A 19,809-nucleotide genomic window follows, 5' to 3' on the forward strand; every position below is an offset into this window, starting at 1 on the left:
CATGTCTATGTTGATGATATCATTTTTAGGGCAACAACTGATTCTCTATGTGAAGAATTTGCAAAACTCATTGGAAGTGAATTTGAAATGAGCATGATGGGGGAATTGAACTTCTTCTTGGGTCTTCAAGTAAAACAGTCCCTAAAGGGTACATTTATTTGTTAGCAAAAATACATCAGGGAGCTCTTGAAGAGGTTTGACATGGAAGCATCAAAGGTGATAGACACTCCCATTGCTACGGCCACTCGACTGGACATGGATGAAACTGGATCTCCTATGAATCAAACTATGTATAGAGGCATTATTGGGTCTCTTCTCTATCTTACTGCCAGTAGACCTGATATTGTCTTCAGTGTGGGGCTATGTGCAAGATTTCAATCAAATCCCAAGGAATCTCATTTGAAGGCAGCCAAAAAAATTCTAAGATATCTTAAAGGAACACAGGACCTGGTCCTTTATTATCCCACAGGTGACAGTTTTAACCTCATTGGATATGTTGATACAAGATATGCATGTTATCTTGTATTCAGGAAGAGCACTTTTGAAGTGGCTCATTTCCTAGGTTCATATCTCATCTTTTGGGGTACAAGGAAGTAAAACTCAATGGCTCTTTCAACAGCTGAAGCAGAATATGTAGCTGCAACATCCTGCTGTGCACAACTTTTGTGGATCAAGCAGCAATTGGAGGACTTTGGGGTACTCACTGAGATTGTGCCCCTTCTATGTGATAACACAAATGCACTCAACATGACCAAGAATCCAGTTCAACACAAAAGAACCAAGCATATTGATGTGAGACATCACTTTCTGAGGGACAATGTGGAGAAAGTATTGATATGCATGAAGTTCTGTAGCACAGAAGATCAAATTGCAGACATCTTTACCAAGGCATTAAGTAGGGAACATTTTTAAAGAAACAGAGTGAAGTTGGGGCTTTTAAAGCCCAATTGAGAACCTGATTCCTCATTATTTGGCTATGAAAATCATCTTCAAGAAAAATTGGTTAAAAGTGTTTTCTGGCCCTGTCTAACTCACTTCAATACCATTGCAGGTAAACACGCATGATGAGTATAGAAGTTGTAGATCCAGTGCATGGATGATAAACGAGGATTAATATTTTCAAATAACAAGTCAAGAACCTCGTTCTTGTACCAAAGGTTAGTAGTTCTGTGTAATCTTTAATACACGTCTTAAAAAGGTACAAAACACAACTACCATGTCATCCAACTTTTTAGATTCTGCTGTCACGTCTCTTCACTTCAAATCGTTACATCTCCCTCTGAAACGTTGCACTTCTCCACACCCAACCGCCATTTCAGAACCGGCCCTTATCTCTCTCTCTCTTCATAATTATCCTCTCTTAATAAAAACCATTGTTTGTTCTCCACAAACCATAAGTCCCCCATTAGAATTTCCTAAAAGCATCTTCACACCATTTTTCCAATGGCTGAGACAAACTCTGACCTCCCTGCCTCAGTCGTACCTACTACTGATAAACCTATGGAGACTTCCATCCCTACTAAGCCTTCTTTACCCACTCTTACCCTTCCCGCTAAAATCACACCTCACCCAGATTCCCCGTCTATCTCTATTTTAGAAACCCCTAAAATTGTTGATCCGCCCTCTCCATCTTCTGAGGTTCCCACTAGTCAAAGACCAAGTGGAGAACAAGTCCAAAACCTTGAGTCACAGGCAGTTCCGCCATTGTTGCTACCGATTCCGTAGTGGCAGTAGTGCCAATTGAGGAATAGAATGTTGTAACCATCTTTGTGGTGTTTGCTGATGGTGTACTGCATGAGATTATCTCTTAGAAAAAATGAGGTACAAGGTATGGGGGACGAAGGGGCCATTGTAACTGTTGAAGGCGATGCACTAGCAAATACTACTAGGCCCTTACATGAGGAACCTGATCCCTCTCGGGAGGACCTAGGTCAGGGCTTTCATTCCCAGGACAGTTCTGCTCCTGCATTCACTGTTGTGCCCTTGGAAATACAAATACCTGAGATGAGGTCCAGTGATGACGAGGACCTAGATAATGTGTCTCTTGATGTGTTCATAGTTAAGTGGAGGGTTGTGTCCACTCCTGCGTACTCCACCAAATGACCTACTACCAGGTTGCAAGCTAAGGAGGCCTACGACTCTACCTTTCAAAAGAGCAGAAAAAGTAGTAAAAAGCAAAGGAGGAAGCTGGTGAAAGATGGTATGCCCATAAGTGATAAAGAGATTCCTATGGTAGAGGTGGAAGAGGAAACACCAGATGAACCTGGTTCACTGGTTAGACGGTCTCAGAAAAAGAAGCAGCTTGCTTCAATAGAGAAGGGGTCAACCTCTAGTTCCAAGTGGAATGAGGTGGTGAGTGAGTTCTCGATGTCTGATGAGGATGTGTTACTCAAATCCAAGGGAAAAGGGAAATTAAGTGGTGAGAAGTCCGGCAAACGCTAGTTTGAAATTGTTCAGGAACCTGGTTCTGTGAAGAGGATGAGAAGTGAAGTCAGCCTTGGCTCAGAATGCCTGAGGCACCAAAAAGTTCTACTGGGTCGTACTTTTGACCCAACAATCTTTGAGATGGCTGGTATGCGACAAATTCTTGAAATGGTCAAATTTCAACGATGGGCGCATCTATTCCAAATAGATTCACCTAAGGCATATGAGGATGAGGTACAAAGCTTCTTTACTAGCCTCTTCCCCATTGAGACAGACCACATCTGTGCTTTGGTGAATAGAGTGGACATCGTGTTCGACGTGAAGTTGCTTGGAGAGATTCTTAAAGTTCCTACAGCTGGTGTATCCAGTGTAAATGATGTGTGTCAGTTTAACTTCAAAAATATCGTGGTAAAAGACAATGCAAACCAGAAGGAGGACCAGATCCATAAGAAAGCATTACTCCCTGTCTATCAGCTGCTGTTTGAATTGGTAAACAAAGTTCTATTGCCTCGAGTTGAGAGGAGGTCAGTGACTTCTATGTCTGACCTGTTCTTGATGGAGCAACTGGATAGCTTTACTCCTATGAGTCTGCCTGCTATTATGATTGAACACATGCAAAAGGTTGCCACATTCGAAGATGGTAATCATGTCCTTCCCTACAGGTTCTTTCTTACGCGAGTATTTAAATTCTTTGAAGTGCCACTGGGGGCAGGCAAGGTGGGGACTAAGAAGCAGACTTTCTCATAGATAACTTTGGAAGAATGCGAGCGCATAGAAAAGAATGGGGGCAGGGGTAGGAAGTACTTCAACCGTTTCACAGCTTATTAATGCTCAGAATAGTGCAGCTGAGGAAATTCGTCGGTTGAAGGCCATGAATGCTATCTTGGAAGGTCAGCAAGCCCAAGGGGTTCCGGCGTCAAATGATGAAGTAGCTCGTTTGACAAAGGAGAATGCTGATCTCAGGGCGCAAGTAGAGAACCTGAAAGTAGTACTGCTAAATGAGCAAAAGTCGGCCAATACCAGAATAGACCTTGTTCTCCAAACACTTCCTGCAGCTTCCAAGCCCTTTACTCCCAGTGCCCCCTAAGTACCCCTTCAGTGACCAGTTTCTAGAAATATTTTTTTTATGTTTTTTCTTGTTTGACAGACATTTTGTTTTCTTTTTTTTTGATGTGGTTGGGATGAAACAGTGTTTCTCCCGTCTTAACAGTCCAATGTTGCCTTGCTTTTTAAGCAAATGCATATAAATTTTTTATCAATATTAAATCTATCCTCTTTTATTATCTCATTACTTAAATTCTATGTTTCTCTTCTCTATCATGTTGTGTGCACATATATGGCATGAGTTAGCTCAGCTAGACTTCTTTATGATGTTTATCTGTTTATGCCTTTTTAATGATGCCAAAAGAGGGAATAATAATAAATAAGTGTAGTAAATAAGGAAGGCATAAAGTCAGGGGAAACTAATTGTGAAACTTGTGTTCTCCTGTTACTTAATCTGGTTCTCACTGCTCTAAATCCACTTTATCGATGTTAAGTTTGGCATCACCAAAAAGGGGAAAATTGATAGGCTTTAAATGTCCTTGCCTTATGTTTTGATGATCTAACAAACTTACTGTTAAGAACCAGGTAGGGAACTTGACCTACTTGGACTATACTGCAAGTTTAACGGATTCCAGCTAAATGTGAACTGCTACAGCTTCAGGAGCTAGGAAACCAAACAAGGACCTGATACCCTTGTGGTTCCCTTATAGCATTACAAAGTCAATTGGACACAACTGGAAACAAAGTGACCGCCTGCACTATTTATGCCACACTGCACTGTTTCCAGCGCCCACTCATTCCTTGACCAACTAAAGTGCTCACATCATTTCAAGTGATGTGATCAAGGTATACCAACAATGAGTTTATATTGAAACATCACTTGAATTTTTCAGTTTCTCATTTAAGCCTTTTGCAAAAATAGAGAAATCAATTCTCACGAGCTTGAAGAACAAAGTTGAACGCTACTACGGACCAGTTCCTAAAGTTAGTATTTTGTTGTCCTCAGTTGAGTTGTAACTTTGTGATTGTACTTACTGTATCTCCTAAATTGCTTAGCTAGAAGCGTTCATTGGGAATCCTCTTGTAAAATCCGTAAACTCTTTGAGTTTATGTTGTGACTAGGTTTAGTCATAAGCAAAAGCCTTTGTAACTGTAGAGTGACAAAGTGACTTGTGGTGAGAGCATCACAAGTTAGTGAAAGTATTTGTAACTAGGGAGTCACAAAGTAGCTTGTGGTAAGAGTACCACAAGTTAGTTGAATTGAATTCTTTGTAATGGAGTCATTACAAAGTGGCTTGTAATAGGTTTTTACAAGTTAGTAAAGTTGAAAGCCTACAGGTGTATGTCATGGTTTTTGGTCCCCTTGTGTGGGATTTTTCCACGTAAAAATCTCTTATCTCATTTACTTACAGTTTATTAGCATTCTCAGCAGAATCTCGTAGAGGACCAGGTACTCTATTGTTTGGTGGACTCATACAAACTAACATCATCATTTTTATTCTATGGAATAGAGCAACAATAAGCAAACTACAGTGGGCACTCGCACAAAAGAAAGACAAACTCTGGGTCAGGTGGATCCACAACCATTATATAAAGAAAAGGACATAGAGAACATAGATACACCTAAACAGGCTAGCTAGTTGGTGAGGAAGATTTTCGAGGCTAGAAAATGGTTAGTTTCAGGAATCAAGGAATTGAATACATATGTTGCTCAAGGAAAATACACTATCAGCAAAGCAGATACCTCAATCCAACCACAGTTTCCAAAGGTTTCATGGAAGGTATTATTCATGACACAAGGCATTCTGCCTCGACATCAATTCACCTTGTGAATGGCAATTCACCAGAGATTAGCAACAGTGGACAGATTAATCAAATGAGCGATACTAGTACCCAATGCTTGTGTCCTCTGTACAACTGATGAAAAAGAGACACATGATCACTTGTTCTTCGAGTGCCCGTACTCTAAGTTTATATGGCAGAACCTGTTACGCTTGTTTGATATTAACAGACAAATAGGTCGGTGGCAGGAAGAGGTCAACTGGCTGGCTACAAAAATAAAAAGCAGAAACATATAATGAAAAATATTGGGGAGTGCATTCGCAGCAGCAGTATAACACATATGAATGGAAAGGAACCTCAGAAATACAAAAAAAGAGAATATGAATAGAGAGAAATCGTCTTACAATTGCACATTTTGGGAGAAAAATGCTGTAAATCGAGGGCAATACTAGATAGGATAAATAGATGTCCACGTTAGCATATAGTCTGAGTTCCAGTTGTGGAACTTAAGGCTACGAAGGATATGATATTTTTGTGAGATCCGACTCTAGAGTCCAATGAGCGGGTGGTTGTACATATTTACACTTGGTTAACTAAAATTTTCAGTTTAACAAAAAAAAAAAAAATACTACATAATTGAAATCTGAATATATAAGCTAAAATTTAAAAAAAATGTTAAATAATGAAAGAATTCTAAGGAATGTGTATGTGTTATATTAAAAACAATGGTGCACAAACATATTAAGACAAATATCAAACTAATAAAAAGTTAAATTAGCAAAGTAATAATACTAAATAGTGAATAATATAATAACAATATAAAGAACGAAAAATTTATTCAATAATTATATGATTTGTTTCCTTTATCTCATAAGTATTTTATTATTTGGTATATTGTATTGAGATAAGATAGCAATTGAATTTTTGTCAAGATAATTAAATATAATATGCTCAAAATAATTTTGTTGTAATTATTGTTTTACATAATTAGTATTCTTTAATATTAATCTCGAATTCTAATACTACTACTACTATTACAATATCCTTCTATTTCTCCCTCATTTGAAGTTAAAATCTCTAAGAAAGTAATCCATGGCGAAGGTTGCGAGTAGTGGGAGCAGTTCCAGATGGTCTCTTTCAGGGTTTACCGCCCTCGTAACCGGCGGCACTCGTGGAATTGGGTAAAACCGAACTCCAAAATCTTTGTTTTTGTAAATGGATCTGCGTTTCAATTTGGATGAGTATTCCATTCCTCAATTTATGGCCATCTTTTCTTAGGCATGCGGTTGTGGAGGAACTAGCGGAACTGGGTGCGACAGTGTATACTTGTTCACGGAATCAAGCAGAACTCAACGAACGCTTGCAAGAGTGGGCAGAAAAAGGCCTTCAAGTCAAGGGTTCTGTTTGCGATGCTTCTTCAAGGGAGCAGAGAGTTCAGCTCATGGAAAATGTCTCCTCTGCTTTCGATGGAAAGCTGAACATTCTTGTTAGTTCTATAACCCCGATTCTTCTATTACACCCTCGGTTTTAGTTTAATGTGATCGTGTTTGACTGCCCATATAATCTTAGCTAGTGTTTGGACATAGATTTGATTGAAACTTGAAAAAATGAGTTTCTAAGGATGAGATGCAAAGAAGTTGTGTTTGGACATCTTTTACTTTAAAAGAATTTGAAGTTATTTAAAGTTTTATGAGTAGAAAATTTCAAAAACTACTATATAGTTATTTTTGGGATTTGAAGATTTTTGTCAAAATCTGCCAAAAAATGGTTAAAAAGAAAGAAAGTATTTTGAAACGTATGGTTTAAAATAAGACATAAATATTTGTGTGGTTATAAATCAAATAAGAAAGTTAACTAAAGATAGAAAGGTGTCATACTTTTGTAACAGGCTAAAAATGAAAAAGTCACATAAATTGAGATAGAGAGTACGGAAAAGGGCCAAATGTGTCCCTGTAGTACCCTCTGTTATACTTTCCTTCGTTATCCACCCCTACCGTTACCCATTTTAATATTTATGCCCTCACATCTAACGAACCATTTTTTAAGACACGTGACACGATCTTAAAAAGCCTAACCATCTACCCTTTTACCCTACCCGTCCAGCCCGACCCGGTATCCCTCCATTCACCCCTAAAAAAGCTTTCTGCAAAACTAGGGTTTAAAATTGATTAAACATTCTAAATGCTTTTCATGTTCACCTCTCTAAAGTGAGTTAGAGAAGATGAAGGTCGAGAATACACCAGTATTTGCATATATGTTCCTGCAATTATCGACATATGTAAAAAAATCGAACATTTTTAGAAAATGGATGTATGTATATATTAGTTAAATTTGCTTTCTTCTTTTTTCAAGAAAAGAAGCAAAAGGTGCAGAGTTTTTGTGGGTTCGATGCATTCAAATAACAGTATTACTAGTTTATTCCTAGACTTCAGATTTGTTTCTCTTTTGTGTGGGGATCACTCTGCAGCTCTCATTAGAAACTCATGCTACCATTTGATGGAGATTTTTAAAGAAGAAGAACAAGGACTCCAATTCGAAATCATACAATAACACAATAATACACTCGTTTGTGAAGTACAACTTTTTTAATATAATATACACAACTCAAGAACATAGTAATCATCTGCCCTACCCGTGATCTTAAGAAGGAAGGTGAAGAGAGAAATTAAAACAGAGGGAAATCGACTCAGATGGGGCAAAATTTTGGAGAAGAAAGCCTTTGTAGGGATGAATACGGGGTCGGGCTGAACGGGTTGGGTAAAAAGATAGATGGTTAGGCTTTTTAAGATGATGCCACGTGTCTTAAAAAAATGGTCCGTTAGATGTGGGGGCATAAATATTAAAATAGGTAACAGTAGGGGTGGATAGTGAAGGAAAGTATAATGGAGGGTACTGATAACTAATTTCCGATAGTACAGGGACACATTTGGCCCTTTTCCATAGAGAGTATTGTATTGTAGTGCTTTAAAACTGAATATAAGCCAAACGTTATGCTAACACTTAGTAGTTGCGGAGCTAGTTTGTTTGAACTATGAGTAGTATTTCAATTTATATGTGACTTCCATCAGGAACCAATTTAGCGAATCTCAACATTGTTAACACCAGGTGGATCCACGATCTGGAAACCATGGGTGTACACCATCTTTTCCTTAATATAGGCATGCCACTAGCCACAAAAATATGAGTGTATATGAGTCAGTTTGGTCAATTTTGAGTTCTGTTTGGGTTACTAAGTTGTTGGTTCATATGCAAATAAACTGATCATCCACCTGAGAGTTTGATTTTTCTTTTAATTCAATCTATTAAGTAAAATTAGAAGCTGAATTAGGAGACAAAATGTTAACAAGTCAGGAAAGCATATCTATCAGTTATATTATTGGATAAAAATTAAAGTTTTTCAAAGAAGGTGTGAATCGAGATTAGCTTTTTCAGGAAGAAATAAAAGATAAGGACAAAAGAGGAGTCGCACATGTAAAAAATAGGGATGATATTCACAAGGAGATCCTTAATAGTGATTGATGAGTGACAGAGTCTTCAGTTTCGCCATGCACATGAGTGCATAGTAATGATATATAGCCATTATAAACATATTATGTCTATATTTTTCAGGATTTTGGCCAATAGGAAGGGTGCGCATACACCACGATTTATCACTGGTTAGTACTGGTTTAATGGTGAAAGAATAGGACATATAGATAGAAAAGAGCTTACTTAGCATTAACATTATAGGTTCTCTTAGACTATAGTCTATATATGTGATTGTTAAGGTTCTCATTTGAATGGTGTTGTCGCATGTGTTTTCAGACTCTAAATTCCAATACGATCCTTTAAAGCTTCATAAGGATTTTTACTTGTTATTTGTGCAAAAAAGAAGTCCTACAGAAACTGTTGATTCCCAATCTGTTGCTCTTGTACGTGTATGTTTCTGTTTTTAGATGGCCCAATTTTCAGACAGTGTAAATTTTTTTTGAACCACATAATTGTCATATCTTCTGGCCATAGGTAAACAATGTGGGGACAAACATTAGGAAGCCCACCACCCATTATACTGCTGAAGAATATGCCCGTCTGCTTAGTACCAACTTAGAATCTGCATACCATCTGTGTCAACTTGCTCACCCTCTTTTGAAAGCATCTGGAAATGGATCTGTTGTCTTTATCTCTTCTGTTGCTGGTCTGGTGCACCTGTCCTCTGGTTCAGTATATGGAGCAACAAAAGGTTAGCTGTACTAATACTATCACTCTTTTGAGTTGTTAAACAATTGAAGATAGAGTGTTGAGTTTTTTTTTCTTTACTAACTTCAGGGGCATTGAATCAGCTCACGCGAAATCTGGCTTGTGAATGGGCAAAAGATAGCATTCGGGTTAATGGTGTTGCCCCGTGGTATATAAGGACGTCTTTGGTAGAACATGTAATATTCTTCATCTTGCTTATGCATTTGAGTTTATGAATCTCTTCGTGCAAGTACTTGCCGATTGAAGATACAAGTTACCTGAGGCAAAACATTTCTTTGATTTCGCCGAGGCCCACACGGAGGATTTACACGTTTTTCATTTATTAATTCTCTCAAGTTGTGTTTGGTGCATACTGCAGTTCAGACTACTTAACAGGCTCACAAAATGACCTTTTAAGAGTTTTTACAGTCATAAGAAAAAACTAAATATACGGCATGCCACACAATGAGCACATAGCAAACTATTCTTTTGCCTTGTGCTAAAGAATACCTGTGCCTGTTGCACAAAGTGGCATAGGTCAAATTGAAAAACAGCCATTGCACAAGAACATGGGTTAGCCGTCATCTAACTTATAGACTCAAATTAACTGTACTGTATAATAAGTCTTGTATTTTTTAGCATGAACTTACATGGTGTATCATAAATGTGAAAATAGCTTGTCATGAGCTTTATAATAACTACCTAATTCATTATGTATATCGTCTGAAGGATCTTCTTCTTCTTCATTCAGTCTTTGGAACCCTTTAACCTGATTGGTCTGGATTCGCACTGCGTAGGCCCGTTAAAGAGGGGACCGTTCCTTACTAGGGGTTTCTTCATTCCAAGGGCTCGAATTTGAGACCTCCGGTTAAGGGTAGAGGGATCTCATTCATCCCACCACACCCCTTGGTAATATCTATTGGATCTTCTGCATATTGTTTTATACAACTTGTATTCCTGTTGCATTCATTTAAGGAATGTATTGGATGTTGAGTAAATAACTGGTAGCAATCTGCTAAAGCACTTGTATTCATATAGACCCTTAATATAATTTCATGATTTTCGGTGTTTCATTTGGAAAAGGAATAGCATATGGCGAATAGTTACTGTGCTTTTCCAGGTCTTTAGATCTATGTTTCAATCATTTTCCAGTGTTGTCAAAGGCTCATTTAAGGTGTGTTTTAGCTCTGAAGCTCAGAAAAGCTCAGGGAGCGTGCTTCCACTCGCTTAAGCTGTGCTTCAATGTAGGGAAGGCACTAAGGTACCGTGCCTCATTGCCCATGAGCTCTATCTTGATTCAAGCGGTACTAAACAACAAATATAACCGGCAAATAAGTTAAGGAAAACATTACGAATGAACTTGTTACTTTTTTCTTGAATACATATATATTTTTTATTTTTTCCCTTCATTGCACTTTTTAAAGCTAAAGCCCACACTTTAATAAAGCCCCAATAGACATGGAGCACGTCTTAGAACTTTTTGCCTTTGACAGCATATTTTTCCTTTGAAATCATACTTTTTTTTTGTGAATAAAGTTTATTTAATTTCATATTCTTATATTGTTAAGCATATTTAACTGTGGTAAAATATTTATAGAAGTGGCATTTGACCGGAAATGGTTAACCCTGTCTTTTAGTATCTTTTTGTTTCCTAAAAGGAAAAAAATCCCCTGAATGTGACAGGAAAATTTGTATTTGCTGACTTTTCTTTGTGTAGAGAATTATGTCATGATTGCAATGTTTTCGAAGACTAGAGTTTCTTTTGGTTATATGTATTGTCAAAACATGTTGATGATTCATATCTTAATGGAGCCAATTTCATTTCTTGTGGAGAATGCTTCAGGATTTTATATGTGAGCACTGAGCAGTAGCAGCTTGAGAGATTTGTTAACTGGAGTTAATGTTATTGAATCTAGCCCTTCCTGGAGTTATATTTATATAATCTTTTCACTTAACTGCATATTCTCCAATTTTTGCTGAATTTTATGTTTTTCTTTTGCAGTTGCTCGAAAATAAAACATTTTTGGATGGAGTAATATCTAGAACTCCCCTTAGACGCCCTGGAGAATCTCAAGAAGTTTCATCCCTGGTAGCTTATCTTTGTCTACCTGGAGCATCGTACATCACCGGGCAAGTTATAGCAGTTGATGGAGGTTTCACAGTCAATGGGTTCGAAATGACAAGCTACTGATATGTGTTTTCGTCTAGAGATGATAGTGCAGCTTATGCCTTGCGTCTGCAGATACTCATGCTCTTTGTTTCTTACTGATCAAGCTGAAACCATCATGAAATAAAAGCTCTATTTCATATCTTCCTTGATCCTTATACATGGGATCATAATAAGGCATTTGCTCATTAATTTTCCCTGCATGCCCCTTCTTATATGAGTATAAACTCTAGTTTTTTTATCTTTTTCTTATATTTATCTAAGAACAGCATATGATTGTGTTGCAGGTTGCGTATCATGCTATGTTATTTCTGAGCTTTGCACGTTCCTTAAGGTTCCTTTGTTGTAGTGCAATTCTGTATTTCATCCTTGTTGAGAAGGTAGTGCAATTCTGTATTTCATTTAAACTGTAGGATGGGAAACTTTTTGATTATTTGCACATGTTTGTATAGGATTATGCAAAGGCAGAATACCTTGAAACCTCTCTAAACTTGGCACGAATTATTAGTTATAGTCGTAAACTATTTGTGGTCTTAATTACCTCCTTGAACTTGGCCTTTTGAGAGTCTTTACCCCCTGGATGTTGATGTGTCAAAGTGTGTGGGTGCACTCTCTTTTAAGTGTGCGAGAGTGAAGAAAAATCGAGAAATCAACTTTCAAGTAGGTTATTTTTTAACTTTTAATGTCATATAGTCATATATAATGATTTATTTGCTATAACTATGTATTTCTTGTTGCTTCATCTTAACATACAATGTGGACTTTACTCTTACTTTTATTCTTTTTAATTTCTTTTATAGATATATTGTCTATTTGTTCTAACTGCATATTTCTTCTTTTTTTTTTTTGGGTCAAATTTGTAAAAAGTTTGGTTGGAACTCCATCAATGCCAAATAGAATACTTTTAGCAAAATAATGGAGTACTAGTTGTGTATTTTCTGTTATTTTTTGCGTTAGATATAATTGCTATTTATTTTAATTGTGTATTTTTATTTTCGAGTTAAATCAGTAATAAAAAACTGGCTACAACTCCATTATTTTTTATCAAGTAAAAAAGGTATAGCCAAAATAGTGAACTTGCAATTGTACACTCTTTTTCTTTCTTCTTTTGTTGCAATGACTATTTGTAGACATGTGATTTTTGACCCTCCCAAAATTTTTTATATTTTAGCACGTAAATATTTAATTTAGGCCTAATATAGCTATTTCAACTCATTTTTACTCTTTTACCTTATTTTATCACAAGAAAATGAAATTTACAAAAACTATTTTAGTTTATGCATCTTTCATGAATTTAAATAAAAATATACAAAAATAGTAGCTTATTTTTATTTTTATATATAGTCTTGAAAATACAAAAATAGTTTCATTTTTTAATATAGTTTAGTTTAATTAATCAAAATTAGTTTTATATTTTTATATTATAATTATATAATTTTAGAAGGAGGAATTAGTTTTGGGTTGGTTTATCCCGTCGTTATGAATCTTGTAGTCCATTTTTTCAGTCTTTGGCCCAATTTCCTAGCCCATAACTCCTAGGCTCATACCCCTAACCTAATCCCTACTACTATATAATATTACTAACACCTAAAAGGAGAGGAGAAGATCAGATCTACCAAAAAAGAAAAGGGGCAAAAATCTGCGCATAGCAGGAGGATTATAGATCCCTCCTCATCGAGCTTCTTCTTCTTGAACGAGAGACAAGAGAGTCACTGCTCATCTGCTTCTTCTTCAAAACCGGCGATAACATCAGGCCACTTCAAGCTCGCCGGAGAAGACTCGTTGTTGACCCCACCCCCTGACTTCGTTTTCTCCAAAGGACCCCCCCCTGTCGTCATCTTCTTCAATGGAGACGAGTCCATTCCCTTACATCTCTTAAAGGCCCTAGCTTCTTCATCACCTTTCCGATTCTGTGAAGTTTTAGCCATCGATCCAAAACCAACAGCCCCTGCTTCCTCACTCGATCTCAACCACAACAGCCATCAACAACCTTCCCACGTACAGCCAGCCGTTACACCCACCAGACCTAAGCTTCAGCGACATAACACATACACACAACCAGGTTTTCAGCAACATAGAGTTTAATTAATGTTTGGAGCCGGATTTGAGTTTGAATCGTGTGGAGGTCGCCGTTAAAGGCAGCCCGTTCCGAATCCGACGAGGTTTCGATTTTGCTTGCGGTTTCTTGCTCGACTCTGCTGCTATTGTTTCGCTTGAGTTTGAAGTTAATATCTGAATCAGTTGGCCTATTTTCTAATTTCAGGTCCATTTCTTTTCATTAATCCTACCTGATATCGATAATGGACTTGATATTTCTTGAATGTGTTTCTTGCGCTTTCTTTGTTCATTAGCTAGTAACCTCATCATTTTGGATTACTGGTTTATATATGTTCGACCATCATGAAGGCTATTGTCCTGATTTATTGTATCGTTTAACTTTTGGATGATTTAGTCAACACGTAGAGTGGCTGTAATGGGACTTTGGTATATTTAAACTGTGCGAAGAAATGACAAAATGAAAGAACAAAGAGGAAGATATTTTTGGGTAGTGTTAGCTGGATCCGTTGCTTGTTTTCCCAGTTTCCTATTGCTCTCCATTGCTGCATTTATTAAATGTTTTGTTAAGTGTTTAGACATGTCCGTTTATATCTTAGCATGAACTGATCACATGTTTCTCGTAGTGGTCAAATTAGCTCTATCTCTACAACATTCTAATAATAGTAAATGTTGTTAGACACTGAATACTACATACAGAAAGTGGATGATGATTAACATACTCAAGTTGTTGCAGCCAGGGATTTATTGTTTGCTTCGGTCATTATGCTATAGGATGTGATGTATTTCATTTTACTAGTACCTAGTAGTATGTATTTTGGACATTTGAGTGGATTAATCTAGAGCCTTACAATCTCCTAATTGAACGCGGTTATTTTAGAGCGAGGCTTGCCATCAGTTGAATTTTTTATGGCCTTCGCAAACTTTGTTATTAATTTGAACTTCCGTAGTCGCTTTAGGCGCGACATTAAATAACATTACCTTCCTAAATTCGGGTGTGCATTTCATGTGACCCAAATCAAAATCTTAAAACGTTGACTAAATGTGTTTATGATTGCGGGTGCATTTCATGTGGCGTGATCCAAAGACACGTTTTAAACAACGTTCAATCTTCTTTAAAAATTAAATAAAAGCGGTTAAAAGTTAAAATTTGCGCATAGGTTCTTAATTGTGTAAAATCAGATAATTAAGCCGAATATAACAGTTGAGCGACCGTGTTAGAACCACGGAACTAGGGAATGCCTAACACCTTCTCCCAGGTTAACAGAATTCCTTACTCGGATTTCTGGTTCGCGGACTGTTAAACAGTGTCAAGCTTTTCCTCGATTTGGGATTCAACCGGTGACTTGGGACACCATAAATCTCCCAAGTGGCGACTCTGAATCTTTTAATAATAAATCCCGTTTCGATTGTCCTTTAATTGGAAAAACTCCCTTATACCCCTTCCGCGGAGGTGTAGGTAAAAAGGAGGTGTGACAGCTCTGGCGACTCTGTTGGGGATCGAACCCAGAATCTCTGGTTCAAGGTTCAGAATTTGAGCTTAGATGAATTGTTATAGTTGGCTTTATTTATTATCTGATTTTGTTACATGTTTGGGCCTAATGTGCTAAGTGTTGCTTTTACCGCTTTGATATTCTGTGAACTATATATGAACTGCTACGAAACCCTTCTTCTTTCTGAGTCTTCTAAATCATGGAGGAGTGTGCACTTCGTGTGACTTCTCTTCTGTCTAGAGTCTTATCCAATTTTAGAACGAGGTTCAGACAAGTTGCAAAACCGGTGAAGCTTCTGTATTCCCGGTACGCTGCCCCTCCTCGGCTCAAGCTGTCCGCTCGGGTAAGCCAGGTCTAGAACAATAAACCTAAGTTTTCAAACCTAGTATAACATAGCCTCATGCCGGATCCCTAGTAGGAACGCTTGTTTGCATCATGTGCATTTTGACTTTGGGGACTCAACACAGGGGTTGGATCCGTCTAGGACAGGTGTACCCAAAATAATAGACCATCTTGATGCATCCTATGTGCTACATGTTGCATTTTTTTTTTCAAGGGTAAAAGGATCATTTGGCGGACTAATGATAGTTGAGGGTAAATGGAAAAAGAAAAAAAAATAAGAAAGAAAAGAGGTTGAAGTATAAAAATTGAAGCAAGTGGGGCCCAGTAATAATTTTCTTGCACACATTTTCAAAAAAACCAAAAAAATTGAAAATGAAAAAAAAATCCAAAAAAAGAGTTTGCATTTTCCCTTTCATTTTTCTAAAAAAGGGAAAAAATAAAAAAAATTTAGAAAAGAAAATCCAAAAAGATGTTTACATGTTTCATCATTTTTTTTCAAAACAAAAGACCAAAAAAATATTTTTTTTCCTCTGAATTAGTTGTTATTTTATTTTTCGCCCCTGTCCAATCTGCCCGAACTACGTATACCTGATTCTCATCTTTCGGGGCGTGATACGTAGGCAACCCACATAGGGTCCGGTCTTCCTAGTGAATTTAGGTTCTTGGCTTCGCGAGGTTTTAGTCAAATCTTACATTTTTAGCCACATAGGTTAATTTCAGAAAAATAGTCACAATCATGTCTTGAATATGTCCAACTGATCGATGGTCAACTCAAATTGGAAGCTGAAAAGGATGACGGGTTGAATAATTGTGCCCCTGGTTTGAGATATGCAGTTCGAAGGCTCATTCGTGGCCTTTCGTTCATCGAGAGAGTGTGCAAGGCAAGGATTTGCATTAGGCCTGACAGTATTGGTTAGTGCATTTCCATGCATAAAAATGGATGCACTATTCAAGTTAACTGTCGACTTGTTGGAGGATCAGGACAAAGATTGCCTATTCGGATGCTTGTTTACTTCTGGGGATATTGCAATATCAGGGAAATTAACTTAAAGTGGACTGTTGATAATAAGATTCCTTATATTAAAGAGTTTGTTGGTTCTCTACTCTCGCTGGCAACAAAGAAGCTGTACTTACAAGAGCTTGCTGTCTCAATTGTTGCAGAGGTAATTGGCAAGTTACCTGTCGAAGCTTCCTTGAAACATATACTTGAAGCTCCTGGACTTAAAAAGTGGTTTGAAGGTGCAACAGAAGTTGAAATCCCGATGCTTTGCTTCTTGCCCTTACTATACGTGAAAAACTAGTGTAGATGATAAAAGTTTGGGAAGTTGCTCCCTTTTCCTTATAGCCCGGACATGCTATTTACTATGGAACATCTTTCCTTGCTTTCAAATTGCTTAAAGGAGTCCATCTTCTGTCACCCACGAACTGATAGTGTATGGTATTCCTTGGTAAATACTCTCTTACTTGAACATGTTCCACATGATTTTGATCCCTCAGAAGCTTTAAGTTCAAGGAAAAAGCATAAAAAAGCAGGAAGGGTTGCTCAGCAGAAGAAGATATTGTGAAAAATCTTAAAAACTTTTGTGAAGTTATCATTGAAGGATCACTTCTTTTATCATCTCATGATCGCAAGAACCTGGCATTTAATTTTCTTCTGCTTCTCCTTCCAAAATTGCGTGCTTCGTGGGTCTACAACATCCTTTCTTTCAAAGTTGTACATTGCTTAATGGATATACTTTCCACAAAACATGATTGACTATTCAAAACCATTCAATACTTTTTTTGAGAATTATCTAACTAGGTCAAGCATGATGATGTTAGAAGAGTGGCAATTATCGTGGCTTTACAGAAACATAGTAATGGGAAATTCGACTGCATCACTAGGTCAAAAACAGTAAAAGAATTGATGGATGAATTTAACACTGAGTCTGGATGCATGCTTCGCATTGAGAACTTGGTTGACGTGTTCCTTGATGAAGGCCCTGCTACAGAGGAGCCTTCAGATCAGAGTCAAACAACAAATGACAACTCAGACATTGGTTCCATAGAAGATAAGGATTCTGTTGGATCGATAGGAACCTCAGATTTTTTTTCAAAGGCTGGGTTATAGAGTCACTTCCCAACAACTTGAAGCATCTACCTCTGGATACAAATGCAAGGTTCAGGGTGCAGAGAGAAATTCTCAAATTTCTTGCCATTCAGGGTTTATTCTCTTCAACTCTTGGAACTGAAGTGACATCTTTGAATTGGAGGAGAAGTTTAGGTGGCCAAAGTCTGCCATTTCAAGTGATCTCTGTAAGATGTGCATTGAGCAGGTGCAATTACTGCTGTCAAATGCCCAAAAAGGAGAAGACCTCATGTTGTGGCAAGTGGTCATGAAGCTCATGATCTTAGAGTTTATTTCATGCGATTTCTTTCCACATTGCGAAACATTCCTTGTGTTTCACTGTTCAGGTCCTTGAGCGATGATGATGAAGAAACATTCCAAAATTTGCAGGCTATGGAGTCTCAGCTCTCAAGACTGGAGAGGAACTTGGGCCCATGTTTTGACGCAAAAAATTTCATTCCATGAGGTATCTGCTGATACAATTGATGCTTCAAGTCCTACTTCGGCCTGAGGAATTTTCTGAAGCTGCCTCCGAATTGGTTATTTTCTGTACAAAAGCTTTTCGATCTTATGATGTTCTTGTTTCATCCGTAGAAGGTGAAGCAGATGGAGATGACACGCCTGAATTGATGAATGTTCTAGTGGGAACCATGTTTTTTTACTGCCACAGTCATCAGCTCCAATGCAGACTGCTGTTGAGCAGGTTTTCAAATGCTTTTGCCATGATGACATGGATGACGGGTTACTTCGGATGTTACGGGTTATAAAGAAAAATCTCAAACTAGCCAGACAGCCCAGGACTACCCAGTCAGGATCGCGTATTCAAGAGTTGCTTAAGAAGATTTTTATTTTTATTTTTTATGTTTTGAGTTTGTTTTACTTTTTATGTCGTCTTTTACTTTCTAATTTTGTACAGTAATGTCGAGTTTTTTTTTGTTATTGTACTTTCTATTTTGTATTTGAAAAGTGTGTTATAACTCAAAAATCCAAAAAAAAAAAGATTTTGCGTTTTATATTTCCGTTAATATTTTCTTTAGAAATACTACTCCTAGAAATTAAAAAAAAATGAAATTTTGAGGTGTTTTTTCCTTAGGAAATTAATATCTAAAACTCAAAAAAAATATTGAATTTTTTTTTGCTTTTATATTTCCCTTAGGATACTAGGACTAAAAACTGAAAAACAAAAATGGATTTTTTTTTTCTTTTGATATCTCTTTATAAGTTTTCTTTAAGATATTAATTCCAAAAGCTAAAAAGGTTTCCCTATGTGGTTCTTCTTTCGGAAATTAATAAAACAAAAAAAAATTCTTTCTATTTTCACTAGAACTTTAGGATATTGTACATAGAAGGAAAAAATATATATTTTATCTTTGGTTTATCATTAGTAATTCTTCTTTAGGTAATCAAAATTTGAAATTCAAAAAAAAAATTATCTTGTTCATTTCTCGTTTTGAAATATTTCTTCAGGGATATCAAATGAAAATTCAAAATATTTTTCTTTGGTTTATTGTTTAGATTTCCTCCCTAAAAAAAATCAAAAAAAAAGTTTTTCTCTTGTAGGTTTTTTTCCTTAACAATTTCCCATAGAGTGTTTGTTTCAAAAAGAAAAAAATACATACCCGTTAAGTTTGAATTTAGGATAGGTTATAGAACATTAGGTCTAGGAAATTCAAAAAAAGACTTGCTTCTTTTGTTTCTCTTTTCTCATCGGAGTAGTCATTAAGGTAAAAAGAAAAAGAAACAAAGAACGTCAGTTTGTTTCCTTTATTCCTGATCTTCCAGAACTACGCAAAGATCTGATTCATGCGGGGCCATGATACATAGGCAACCTACATAGGGTTCGATCGAATTATTTTTTTACTATTAAAAGAAAAGAAAAAAAAAAAGAAAAAAAAGAAAAAAAGAGAGAAAAAAAGAGATAAAATTGTGGGATGTGAGAAATGAGAGGAAAGAAAAGAGTGAAATTAGAAAAAGAGGAAGGAAAATGATCAAGCAAGTGCTAGAAAAAAACAAAGAAAAGAGAGGTTGAAATGAATAAATTGGGATGATGCCAAATGACCTTCATACCCTCGAAGTCATTTTAGAACCGATAACTGTGGCTAGGTGCATTGCTCATAAAGTGAGATTATCTTATGTTAAATGCCCTAACGCTAACGTGATGACTTCATTTTGTTATATCT

The 19,809-nt window shown here is 36.8% G+C and overlaps 2 protein-coding genes and 1 pseudogene across 3 annotated transcripts; all 3 read left to right on the forward strand.

The window, feature by feature from the left end:
- Positions 1 to 255: 255 nt before the first annotated feature.
- On the forward strand, positions 256 to 597 carry LOC142165964 (secreted RxLR effector protein 161-like). The gene has a single exon (XM_075224357.1). The coding sequence runs from the start codon at positions 256 to 258 to the stop codon at positions 595 to 597; it is 342 nt and encodes a 113-aa protein (XP_075080458.1).
- Positions 598 to 6,272: 5,675 nt separating this feature from the next.
- Positions 6,273 to 11,918, forward strand: LOC107767554 (tropinone reductase homolog At5g06060). 2 transcript variants are annotated; one of them, XR_001643941.2, is made up of 6 exons: positions 6,273 to 6,431; positions 6,529 to 6,736; positions 9,253 to 9,469; positions 9,556 to 9,662; positions 10,217 to 10,374; positions 11,468 to 11,606. XR_001643941.2 is itself a non-coding variant. In XM_016586593.2 (5 exons), exons 1-5 carry the CDS (start codon positions 6,343 to 6,345, stop codon positions 11,654 to 11,656), a joined length of 810 nt encoding a protein of 269 aa, XP_016442079.1. In that variant the 5' UTR covers positions 6,273 to 6,342; the 3' UTR covers positions 11,657 to 11,918. The 2 variants fall into 2 exon arrangements, 1 of the variants encoding a protein (XP_016442079.1); XM_016586593.2 differs by lacking the exon at positions 10,217 to 10,374 and having other exon boundaries at positions 11,468 to 11,918.
- Positions 11,919 to 13,932: 2,014 nt separating this feature from the next.
- Positions 13,933 to 18,595, forward strand: LOC107780095 (uncharacterized; annotated as a pseudogene).
- The last annotated feature ends 1,214 nt before the right edge of the window (positions 18,596 to 19,809 follow it).

The sequence above is a fragment of the Nicotiana tabacum genome, chromosome 11 (genome assembly GCF_000715075.1).
Source record: "Nicotiana tabacum cultivar K326 chromosome 11, ASM71507v2, whole genome shotgun sequence".
NCBI classification, from domain to species: Eukaryota; Viridiplantae; Streptophyta; class Magnoliopsida; order Solanales; family Solanaceae; genus Nicotiana; species Nicotiana tabacum.